Genomic DNA, 13071 nt, shown 5'->3' with positions numbered 1-13071 from the left:
CCTCTCATAAAGAGCAGAACAATAAGCTTTTACTCCTTCAGACGGGAAAAAGGAGACAATACCTTTATTAATTCCATTCTATTTACAATAAATTATATACAATAAACACTGCATTTACACTGTATAAACACAAAACATGCATGGATAAGCATCATCAGTATTGAAGCTCCTAAAGATTGCATCAACATTAATGTACATACTATTAGGTTATAGTATATTATACAAGTAGTGAAATTTCTCCTTGAGGATCTTTCGAATTATTTATGCATCAAAAGTTGTACCATTCAATATTAGTGATATAATATAGGATCTGTCTTTTCCAGTCTGTTTAACCTCACCACATTACACATCTGTATGAATATACTTGAGTAAGTTAGCAAAGGCAGGAAACAAGGTGCAAAAATCTATAGACCAGCAGTGGGCAAACTGAACCAAGTGGGCTTTGCTTGTCCAGTGCTGGGGACAATGCAACACATAATCACTGGCAAAACACACACTTACATTATTCGATATTTTGGGATGGGATGGAACCAATTTTCATGTCTATCTGCACCAGTCAGGTAAATTGATTTAATAATTCCTCATTGAGATTAACTAGTTTATCACCCCAGAACTATTACTAATGGCATTTTTTAAAACTCCAAATAAAACTTAACATGTCTTTCTGGTGTTTACAGGAGTACTCTTTCTTTTGAAAGAACAATGGAGACGAAAATAAAGAAATAGCTTAAACATCTTGAACTTGCTGTTTCCCTGGTATATTTTCACACCAAGACAATGTCACGTTTTCAGAGTTTGCTGCCTATATACTGGGTTTGAGGGTTCAGACCTTGGGGCAAATTGATTAGCTACAGCTCCTCAATCTTCTGGTTTTAAGGGATTTAAAAAAAATTGTAAACATAGAAAATGGATTGGATCCAAGAGAGAGTTTAATAGCCTCTTTGCTTAAACACTGAGTAACTTTTCCATAAAAAGTAACTTTTTTTCTTGCTGTAAACAGATTACAATTTAACAGAGTACCTTCTTTAGCTTATACATTGAAGGATCTGAGAGCAGGTAGTGTAAAGGTTTAACTTCAAGGTTCAATATCTCAAGACACATGGATAACTTGCCTAGAGTAATTGCAAGGTGTTTTTTACACAATTATGAAGTCTTTCTTGATCTAACTCTGCAAAATACTAAATATATTCTGATCTATGCTATCAAATAAAGCCATGAACCTTAGCAGAGAGCTAGAATCATATTTTAATTCTGCTAATGGATTAAAGTAATTAATAACACAATCAGATCACAACCAGAAATGCTTGGACATGACATGACATCATTCCTATAAAAGGAAACCAACTCCACTTTTTAAAAAGCACTTGAAAATAATTTAGATTACCTTCATCTTCCCACAGTTGGGGAAAACCTTATTCTAATGCAATGATCATTCAACTCATCTAACAATTCTACTTAGTCCACATTGGTTCAACATCCACTGTGGAATCTTCTGAATTTCTAGAACCAGTCAACTTTGGTCTCCAGATTGGAGTTATGAGAAAACCTACAATGCAAATAAAATCAAATCTCATTAAAAAGATCAGAAGACAATTGGACTGCACATTTCACTCAACAAGTGTGTTCGGTTGCAAAATGAGCATGTACCACATTAGTAGAATATTCATCATTCACATATTACAAATTACAACCAGGGCTGTATATGGACACTACACAAAACAAAGGCTTCAAGTAGAGAACTTTGCCACCCTGCATCAAATAAATATCTTACAAGATTAAAAGTCCTGCAAAACAAAACACCATAAATTTTTAAACACCCTTGCACATATGATGGTTGGTTGTGTATGTATGGATAGAGAACAAATTGCAATCCTTCTTAAACAGCTAACTCAACGCCACAGTAGAAGATCCCAATCATTGGACTATCAACCTTGTTTACAAATATCCTAACCTAGCCTCAACCCTACTAGGTATGCAAACCACCATGGTCCTAGTGATCCCAGTACACACTGAATCCAATATCATCAGCAATTTTCCTCTTTTTTTCAAATTTATATAAAATAACTATAGACGTTATGAAGTACATAGTGTACCAAATTAGTGTAATAGAATATTAGCACCCTACCTGACTGTATACGTTTCTTATCGAAGAATCTCCACATTGCAACTATTTGTGTAGTATACTATTCCTTTTTAACTTTCAATCATTGGCCTCCCTGCTAAATGATAGGGGAAGGAACTTACATAATTGGATTTATGATGTCCCAAAGAATTTCAGGGACAATTAAATGTAGTCACTGTTGTTATGTAGGTAAAAACTACAGCCAATCTGTACACAGCACGGTCCCAAAAATATCATAGACAAATTACCAGTTGAATTGGTTTCATGGCGTTGGTTAACAAGTGCTGTTCAGGACACAGAAACAATCCTGGTTTTCCCTGAAAAGTTATCCATCTAAACAGGAATGGAGAGTAGTGAGTCAACATCCCATCTGAAAGACAGCAACTGTAAATGCAGTACCTCTGATATGCACTGGAAAATTACAGTAGGTTATGTTCTCAAGCTCTGAAGTAAAGCTTAAAGAACCAAGTGAGAATGGCACCAATGAGTCAAGCTTAATGAAGGTGTTAATTTGTGCTAAATCCCACAGATACCAGCGTAGCTTCAGCTGAGTACTTTTCTATGAATGTTGCACAAGATTTGTCTTGTGGGCAGATTTACAAGTGCCAGTGTAGACTAATTGTTAAGTACAGTTCAGTGTGGGAAATGGGTATGTTATCAGGTGCAATTCTACGGGCAGTATTTTAGGTACAAATGCATTAGCAGTTCAAGGCAGCAGAATACCATCTCCTTCTAAAACGCAAGTAGGGATGAGCAATAAATGTTGGCCTAGTCAGCCACCCTCACAACCCATTAACAAACAAAAACAAAAACATCACTTGCTGGTAGACATGCCAGTGAATATCAATAATATTACTCAACTATAGACTCAAAGATTCACATACATTGTTTTCTAGTGCTAGTCAGTGTAGAAACCTTATGAATTCAACATCACTACAAACTCCAGCATCCCACTTGCTATCCAAGAGATCAGTCATCCAAGCATGAACCACGCATTGAACCTGGGATCCTCCTGATCTGAGAGACTCAGCTGCTCTTTGGTTAAACTTGCTGAGCCACTGGTGGAAAGAGGAATCCTCACATTTAAACCTTAAACAATATCTTACAGGCAGAATAAAAGAAAATGTAAAGAAACATTATCACATTTGGGTTGTCAAGAGTCAGATCAGTCAAGGGTTTGAGGGTGTCTAGTTATAACCAAAACCTAAAAGCATCAAGCAGCTGAGGTTTGCTAAAATTGTATAGCAAGTCTATAATCAGAATCCCCAAAGAAGTGCTTCTAAAAATCCAGTTTTAATACTGATTCCATTTTATTTGACCCTTTACTTTGATAAAGGGAAAGTACAAAAGTTCCAAGTTGTTTGTGTATTTCACAAACACAGGAGTTCATAGAGTGAACATTTACATAGTCCCTTGTGAATGCAGTGGGTCACCTTTTGGTTTCTTTGTTCTGTTTCAGCAGTGAAACATGAGGGTTTTACAAAGAGATGGTGCAATCCTGAGAGCCTTAAAAACAGGGTAGCAAATAGAATTTCATTTTTACACAACTGCTAAGTCAAGGCTTCCTGAACCGTGGGTCACAACCTCACTCTGAGGTGGCAATAGCTGCTGTGAACCTCCGACCAAGTATCAACAGCTGTGTGACCCCTTTGCACCCCCCAGGTTTGTTTAATAGTGGGAGTGGCTTAATTACTCGATCCTGTCCTGAAAAGCATAATAGGAAGATAGGTGTGTTCTACTGAAACTTTGTGGAGTAAATAGCTTTACTTCCCACTGCCATAGGTCTGCTATCTCAGTAATTTTCAAGCACCAAAATGGGATCACAACAGGAGAGATTTGGGAAGCATTGGTCTAAGTGATGCACAGATTGATTAACCAGATCAGCCACTCCAAGGTAGGCTATACATTTGTTCTTGCAGGGTTCAGAAACATTTTTGGTTTCGGTGTTAACTACTCAGTCCTTCCATAATTCCAATGTTAGTGCATTCAAAAATATATTAACTGTGGCTTGGCTCTGAAAAAGTCATCAGAGGTTTTTAAATGCTTTACTATTTAGTTATACTGGGTTTGTTGTTTTAATCACTCATTTTCTATAGCTATATGGCTTTTGGTTGTTTTCAGTATGACTACTTTGCTTTTAAGCATGTAAATGAAGCATCACAAGGAATAGGCCACGCACAGACAGACCCATGTAGTTCAAAACCCTGTTGAGACAGGGCACAGTACCATTTCTTATGGCAAAGGAGATGGATGATTATATGCAATGCACCTCATCGAGCAGGATATCAATGAACTGTTTATTAGGTGTTGTAGTCTGATAGCACCAATTTCTCATTTTGCTTTTCCAGCCCTAAGGAGTGCCTTGAGAGAACCTTTAAGCTGTATGTAGAAATTCAGGTAATCAAACAAGTTAAGGTGATGAACTAATGGCTTCAGACAAACAAAAGGTGTTTGAGGAAGATCATTCAACCTATATTTGTCCACCAAAAAGACTCTTTATTCCACACCCAGGATACTGTACCATTCCTGAATACTCATTTTAAACAGGTTTTAGATAGCTGTGATTTTGTTTATTAAAAAAAACCTGGCATTATGCACTGCTTAAGATTTCTACTATTATAAAAGTTTTCTTTACATCAATGCTCCCCCAGTACCCCAACTACATGTAGGTCTCTCTGCCTATTAATGTGCAGAAAACAATAAGATTACAGGCTGATTGGCTATCAGAATATAAACCTCTCAATACAATGATCAGCTTTGAGCAGTTCTGCAAAAATTATGATGAGTTAAGTATTTTTCAAACACCTTAACTGCCACTGATGCATTATTTAATGCTGGGAGAGAGGAAGGTTTGGCAGGAGAAATTAGTGATTTCGAGTTTTCTCCCTATTCTCTATCATGAAGGTGGTCATTTTAATTTGTAAGGTCTATGAACACGAGCTTTGCTGAAATACAGATTTTCAAGGGCTCTGATTCTTGGTGTGATAAAGATTTCAAGGATTCCTTTTATGGGTGTCAGCTCTGGGTGGTTATTACTGCATAGAGACCAATAGATCACTTGATGAACTATCTTGAGTTTAGCATTTGTCATCTGTTGTCAATAGGGAAGTGAATTATAATCCTGAACTATAGAGCAGACGCAAGCTTCGGACAGAAGACTATATACAATTATCGTGCTAGGAAACAAAAGCTGAGCTTCCAGTAAACTGCAAAAACCATTATTTACCCAAATCTCAATATTCCCTCAGCCTGCATATTACTACATTTCTTCAGAACTCAAAAAACTGCAAACTGCAAGAGGAAAATAAAGATAAGGTGCATATTTGCTGCTGAGCTCACAATAAGTAATACTTGGGTTAGTGTATAAATAGAGGTAGACTACAAAAAGTTATGCAACATTGAGATATTCCACTAGGTTGAGGATGGAGCAATGAACACTATACTGCAGCATATTCACAGCAGTTAGTGTCAACAAAAGAATGAGAGAGCTTTATATGGTTATATAACACAGGTAATAACTGGCTGAAAACAGCACTGAGATTTGCTTGGTCAGCATGGGCCTGGGCCTTCTGGCCTATGAGTTGGTACCTTCGCCTAAGAGACTTTCAAACATACCACAATAAATGTTACTGTTCTACAAGAGCTCTTGTAAACATTGGTGCATGCATTTGTTATTTGCACACTATTCTACTACCTACATCCAATCTCAGCAATGGAGCTGTTCCCAGCTGTTTATGTGACTGAATCATTTAGTAAAATAAACGATACAGCTGAAGAAAACTCTGAATTTGTGAAGAGACTAAAATGCAACATCTAATTTGAGTTACAAATCAACAACCCTTATCTTCCTGCCATCTCTTGCATATGATTTTTCTGATATATAACTGGAAAAATCCAACACCATTGAGTTGGCTGAAAAATGAAAAGGCTTTCATTATGATATTACCAGTTCAATCTATTATTGCATTTGCATTTAAACAGCATCTGTGACACTCAAATTAAAGCAGAGATGCAGTGGCTGCTTCACCAGATGTAAAGATAGGACCCACAGTCCATACAGTCTCCATTAACAAAAAATATCTTGTGCAAGATTCTCCATTTGCCAGGAAGGAGATCAGAAACTGAATTTTATAGACACTGACGTCAGGGGACACAAATGAAACATATTTACAGATTCAACCTTAACAGGTTTCATTTAAAAGTGACTGGTGTGCAGTCAGACCTAAACAGTATAACTGTTAATAAAAGCACTTTTGTCTATAAAAAATTAGATCCTAAAATCTGGAAAGGCCCAATGCTGTGATTATATATCACATGATGATATCCAGTTGGGGGGAAGAATTAAATTCCCTACAACCTTCAGACAGTTGTGGAAACTGAAGCTCAAGGTAGGCATTCACAGACTGGGATGTAATGACATTTAAAATGTCACTGTTCCATATTAGAAATACAGGTGGGTGTCCCAGGGACAAAAGGCAGTGATTCGGAGAGAAAAGTGTTTCTCAGGTTCCCTTGGTCTTTGCACGTTAGTTCTTGAACTTCTCCAAAAAGAGGAAATAATTTGATTTTACCCAAGCATCTCTTTATAAAAAATAACTCTTATTGCAGTAGACAGTCATGCAGTTAGGCAACAAGCTTACAGAGATGTGATGTCCATTGAATGTATCTTGGTGAAGCCAAACAGATTCATTGAGTATGCACATGTTTCACAATTGGAAGTGTGAAGGCACACCTATTCCCAGCTCAATAAGCAGAGGTTCATTTAAAATCTCTTCTGTTCCCTCTTCTTCATCCATTCTAATAACTGACACTGTTGATGCATTTCCAAAGAATTGTCAGCTTGACCATTTGGATTGTACCATTTCCTTTACATCCCACGTTTCTCTCTACACCTCCAGGAACACCAGCAGTCACACACAACATTCGAAATGCAGGAAGTCGGACACAGCTGCAGCATTATCACACCATATGGTCAGTGCTCCAAGGTGTTCAGCACCACGGTTCACGCTCAGCACGTCCGCGGGAAAGACTATCACTTCGCTGCCATGTGGTCCGAATGAGCAGGACTGCATCATCACATTTCTTCTGAATGGAGGGATCCTGAAGCGATTTCTGAGGTAGATCCACCTGAAAAAGGAGAGTTAGAAGAAGTCAGAATGCAGCAACTATTGAAGATGAATAAAAGCATTGTTTCAAGTCTAGTCCTGGCCTTACCCAAAGGCTATACATAGATACTGGAATAGTAATTACGAGCACAAAGGGGGAATGCATAGTGCATTTGAGTCTAAATAAAGTACTCTAATATCATAGTGGACAGCTGAAAACAACTCAATACAGGTTTGAATTGGAGACTTTCCCTGCTTTAAGTGCTCAGCTCCACATATATTAATGTACAGTCATCAGGGGAGCATCTGGCAGATAGCTTAATGACCAAAGAAGACAGGAGAGATCATCCTTTTGATATGGGAATGTGCAAAGGCAGATAGAATGCTACCATAAACAGCTGGTGAAGTATTCTGCACATTTCAGCATACCTGGTAGATCTTCCTCCAAGCACTGTTCAATGCAGCAAGAAAATGTTGCAGCTCTTCAGCGCAACTGAAATACAGGAACCATGGAGGAGATTTCTGATCATCAGACATCTCCTAGAACACAATTTGAGAAATACTGAAATAAGTGAGAATGAAATACAACAAGGCAGCAGTACAACAGATGGTTATCTAGTGTACCAACAGTAGTACGCACACCATTCCAATCTTTGACAGAATGAGGACAGCATGCATTCAAACAACTATAATATTTTATTCAAGATCCGGATTTTATGCACAATTTATATTGCAACTCTTCTCTGGCTTAAGTTCAATTTCTTGCTTAATAGGATAGTGTAAGATACAGATCAGCAATGATTTAACTAAATGACAGGACAGAGATTCATTGTTCTACTTTTATTCTCCTGTTTCTGTTGTGGAGGAAAACTATTTATGAAGTTGTGTGGCTGCTAACACCAAGGATTACCACTTGGTTCTGGAAGTGGGCTGATCAAGCTTTCAACTGTCTTGTGAAGACTAGGGATGAAGTTCATTGTTCCCCTGTATATTCATCCTTCCGATACCACAGGCTAGATAATAAAAATACTCCTATGTAATTTCTTGAACATCATTAATGTAATTCAGCACACTAGTATGTAAATTATTTAGCTCCATCAATCACACTGGAAGGGGCTCATCGATGTTGACTATTAAGAAACAAACACTAATGAGCATAACCCCATGGCCTCAACTCCCACTGCATTGCAGTCTGCCATTTTTTAAAATGGTGCTTTTTTGTCTTAAATACAGGAGAGACCAGGCACTTCACAACTTGATGGAAAAACAAGTGAACATGGACCGTACTCCGAATGATCAGTTATAAACAGCCACTGGCCCTGAGGAAAGCCAAGTGTCATTTCTCATGGCTCAGGGAGATCTCAAAATTATGCATCAAAATCATTTGTGCTTCTTCTGGAAAAGTAAGGAGGAAAATATACAAAGCTATAATGATCAGGATTGTTCCTTTATTCTATAAAGTATGCCAAGTAACCCAACCCAGGCTGTATGGCTTTGTTAAAGTACAGACACAGCACTGAATTGCCTGGCAGAAACAGTAAGCTTAAAATTTCTAGAATTTTAGATAAACATTTCACCAATTGTAAAGAGAGGTTTAGCTGCTACTCCTTGCATTCCCGCCAAAACTACTCTTCTATATTGTGCAGTAGGTGACCCTCCCAGCTGTAAACTAGGAACAGCACAGGGCATCTATGGAATTGTAGCCCAGCAACAATAAGGGCCTTTGGGACAGAGGCAGGAACAAAAGCAAAACATTTTCTAACAAGAAGTTAGTAAGTATAAGATGTTGAAGTGATACTCACCACCACACAGTACTCTCTGCCAGAGCTGGTGGAGATGCTGTTGACACTAGTTAGCTCAGCGCTACCCAACAGTCGGAAGAAACTGGTCTGAGAGTCCTCATGGCATGTAAACAGCATCCTGTCAGTCACAACAAGGCAGCATGGGATGCATGGAGAGGGTGAAATACCCTGGGGAACGATCTGACAACATAACAGTTAATACACTAAACAGCTCGCATAACAATAGGTAGCTTGTCATTGTTTCCAACTGAAGTGTAACCAAAAACCAGCAAAAATTCAGGCGCAAGAGTCTAGAATCCGTCTGCTCACTCTACTCAAGGATCAAATTCACTATGGACTCGGTCATGACAATTGCTTCATATGCAATGATATCAATGACACCACAAAGTGCCTGTTATTTAACACAAGCTATTGTCTTACACCAGGTGTACACATTGTCTCTGGTGCACAGATGGATCTGTGGGTATTTAAAGTATTGAGCCTTTGGAAAGCTAACAACAGAACATAGAACAGTACAGCACAGTACAGGCCCTTCGGCCCACTCTGTTGCGCTGAACTTTTACCCTAATCCTAAATTCTATCTAACCTCCACCCCTACCTTATACTATCATCCATATGCCTATCTAATAGCTGCTTAAATGCCCCTAATGAGGCCGACTCCACTACCCTCTCCGGCAATGCATTCCACGCCTCGACCACTCTCTGAGTAAAGAACCTACCTCTGACGTCTCCCCTATATCTACCTCCACTCACTTTAAAACTACGGCAGATAATGTTGAATTATCAGCTACAGGATATCAAGCATCTGCACATGGCCAAGAGGGATGAAAGACATTGTTTCAAGAGGCCATAATTAAAATCACAGTCAGCACTGTGGTTATCCAATAGCAGCAGTGTGGAATGCCCTTTTATTCGTTTGCAAGTCCTAATATAGACTGGATCAAAATTTTATATTAACTGCTTAACCTTCCATAATATCCAACATCAGAGCATTAACCCCTTTAACAATTCTTGCGCGGTCCTGTATGTTGGCCAGGGGGAGTCATGCAAAGCAAAATCCTACCACTGTCAATTACACAGTAAAGGATAGGACAGACAACACATACTTTACAAGTAACTTAGAAAAGAAATTGAATCTCCATCTGCTCCACTGTCTCAAAAAGTTTACAAGTATCCGTAAAGGGTAACTGACCATTTTCAGGGCGAGGTGAGCTGATCTCAGCCAGTACAATGTCTTTGCAAATCCCTGGATTCCACAACTGAATATCCAGTGATTCCTCATGAAACACAAGGTTTTCTGCATGTTGAATTACGGGTGCTTGTAACGGCACAGTCCAATATGGTAACTGTCACTAGCTGGGTTCACAATGAAGAACAACCATATGAGAAAGATACAGGAGGGTGCCCACTGTCTATACTTTATGTCTCAGCTCTCATGAAAAAATTGAGAGATAAAAATTCAAAAACACAATCACCATTAGAAGGTTGGTCATTTGCAGACAGAAATATGATATTTAATATTCCTAATTACAAAAGACAGCTCAACAGAACAAAACAAAGTAGGTGCAATAAATAACGGATGGAATATCTTACCCTATTCAATTGCAGAAAATGTATTTTGTGACTGGCATCTGTGCAGCTGAAGCTGACTTACCCCTTTTGACACTGCCTGGCAAAGGTGCTGCATCCAGTCCGCCATCTCTTCTTCATTCTCAGCACTGAGTTCCAAAGCCAGGCGCTCTGTTAGAATCACCTGGAATGTGTGCGGTCGCTCAGTTGTGCTGGACCTTCGACAACCTCCACATTGCTCTCCACTACAATATAAACAGCAAAGGGGGTTGGGGTGAGTCTTTCAAAAGCAGCATGACTGTGCTAAAACAAACAACTGGGATGAACAGAAGATTTGGACGTTCAAGACATCTCTAGTGCTTTCTGCTAGAGGAATTTGCATTTGGATTCCTTTCAATTATCAAGATAGAAAATAAATGTACGTTTCTGCAAGTTCCATAAATTTGAATTGGTGGTGAAATAGTCATACTCAATTCACGTGACCATAAAGAGGGTTGGTGTAGACTTGATGGGCTGAATAGCCTCTACGTGCATTGTAGGGATTCTAAGAAAGATCTATTATACTTTCCAATTAGAATTCCAAACTTCCATAATTCTAAAGTTTTCTCCACTGCATTACTTGGAACTCTAAAATATGTCAATCATGCTGTGTTTCAAAAGATACAGGAGAAAAATATTCATCATTTATTCATTTCCTTGTGACATCACTCATTCTTCTCTGAATGTGGTCAGTCCACACACAACAGCTCTTTTACCTGCTAGCTGGGGGTCTACCCTCTTAACTGATCATTGAGTCTGTTGCCTTTTGTGAATTGCGCATCGTGTGACCTACATTTCTTATATTTGCTGATCTTTATATTACTTCTGATCTACCCATATTAAAACTTTCTCTGTCATTGGTTCCAACTATTTGCCATTTGGGCCCAACTACTTCTGCTGGTTCCTAAACTGCTTCCTCAGAATCAGCTGTCCCTCCTAAGTTGGCATCGTATGCAAATAGTAGCAAACATGCTGAGACGAGCTAACTGAACTTAGAATCTCCCTAGTTTGTAAGCTCTCCTACTCATCACCTTAAATTAGTTGACCCATTACGGATAATTTTTCCTTGTTAACTTAGCTCTATTTTATATTTTGTCCTCATAAAGTTATTCTGTTTCAAGAGCTTTAAGTATTCAGCAACTTAGATCCTAGTTCCAATAACTTAATAAAGCTGGGATTGGATTGGTTTATTTGGAACTGAGGTGGCCATTCAGGGCCTTGAGTCTGGCTTCCTATTCAATTAGATCATGTCTCAATTTGTAATTTAACACCATCCATCTGCTTTGATTCTATAATTGTTAATGTGCCTGCCTAAGAAAAATCCATCAATCTCAATTTAAACATCTTCAATTCACTCCCAACCTCAGGTTTTCAGTGCTGATTTCCTCTATCCTTAGTGTGAAATATTTCTTCACATGACCTCTACAAGGCAATAGACAGGGAGACAGACACACAGGGAGGCAGAGACACACACACACACACAGAAAGAGAAAGAGAAAGAGAAAGAGAAAGAGAAAGAGAAAGAGAAAGAGAAAGAGAAAGAGAAAGAGAAAGAGAAAGAGAGAAAGAGAAAGAGAAAGAGAAAGAGAAAGAGAAAGAGAAAGAGAAAGAGAGAAAGAGAAAGAGAGAAAGAGAAAGAGAGAAAGAGAGAGAGAGAAAGAGAAAGAGAGAAAGAGAAAGAGAGAAAGAGAAAGAGAGAAAGAGAAAGAGAGAAAGAGAAAGAAAGAGAAAAAGAGAAAGAGAAAGAAAGAGAGAGAAAAAGAGAAAGAGAGAAAGAGAGAAATGCACACAGAGGTGAACGTATACAGAAACTGAAGCCTGAGTTTTGCACAGACGTACTTACGCCAAGTTTACTGACATTAGTGGTGTTACATCTATCCTGTCGGGGTACTGATACAGGATTCCATTGCTGCAGAAATAAAACAACTTTATCAATGGAATGGCACTGGTTGGCTATTCTCAACATAATGATACCAGAAATTCTGCAACTCAGTTCTAAATAATCAATGAATGAGACCATACCAATGTTCTTGATTCGCAGCCAGGGGAAACAATCTAACAATGTCTATACTGTGAAACCACTTCAGGAACTTGCATGTCTCAATGAGTTTACCTCCTATTGTTCTAAACTCCAGACTCAGTTGACTTTGCTTCAGATTGTGGAACAACCCTTTTAACTCCAGGAACCAATCTACTGAATCTTTGCTGTACCACTTTCACTGCAAATATATCTCTCCTTGTAATATGGAAATGATTCATTTGCAATGTTTTTATTCCCCAAACAGATTAAGTTCCATTTCAGAACAATCCATGTTATCGTAAACAGCATGATTTTATGTCACAATATCTAAATTTTCCCACAATGTTAGAAAAATCAAACTGAGTGGCTGTTTGCAATAGATCATCTCAATGGTATGGTAACAGTTCAGTATGA

At 38.4% G+C, this 13071-nt stretch overlaps 2 protein-coding genes across 7 annotated transcripts in view; one reads left to right on the top strand and one right to left on the bottom strand.

Moving 5' to 3' along the window:
• The window catches only part of bcl2l16 (BCL2 like 16), a 114800-nt gene extending 106180 nt beyond the window's left edge, over window positions 1-8620 (top strand). Inside the window, exon 2 of the transcript XR_007265297.1 lies at window positions 8461-8620. The gene's annotated coding sequence lies outside the window, so the exon portion shown is untranslated. The remainder of the gene's footprint in view (window positions 1-8460) is intronic.
• The window catches only part of plekhm2 (pleckstrin homology domain containing, family M (with RUN domain) member 2), a 62964-nt gene continuing 49940 nt past the window's right edge, over window positions 48-13071 (bottom strand). For 3 of the 6 annotated variants that reach the window (XM_048615072.1, XM_048615074.1, XM_048615075.1), the window contains 5 exons: window positions 12481-12546; window positions 10684-10843; window positions 9030-9209; window positions 7657-7767; window positions 48-7249 (listed from right to left, as the gene is read on the bottom strand). In XM_048615072.1, coding sequence (XP_048471029.1) covers window positions 7112-7249; window positions 7657-7767; window positions 9030-9209; window positions 10684-10843; window positions 12481-12546 — 655 coding nt within the window. In that variant the 3' untranslated portion in view covers window positions 48-7111. The remainder of the gene's footprint in view (window positions 7250-7656; window positions 7768-9029; window positions 9210-10683; window positions 10844-12480; window positions 12547-13071) is intronic. The other 3 variants (XR_007265294.1, XR_007265295.1, XR_007265293.1) reach the window with 3 other exon arrangements.

The sequence above is a fragment of the Rhincodon typus genome, chromosome 31 (genome assembly GCF_021869965.1).
Source record: "Rhincodon typus isolate 14 chromosome 31, sRhiTyp1.1, whole genome shotgun sequence".
Lineage (NCBI taxonomy): Eukaryota > Metazoa > Chordata > Chondrichthyes > Orectolobiformes > Rhincodontidae > Rhincodon > Rhincodon typus.
This window is presented reverse-complemented; position numbering and strand designations above follow the sequence as displayed.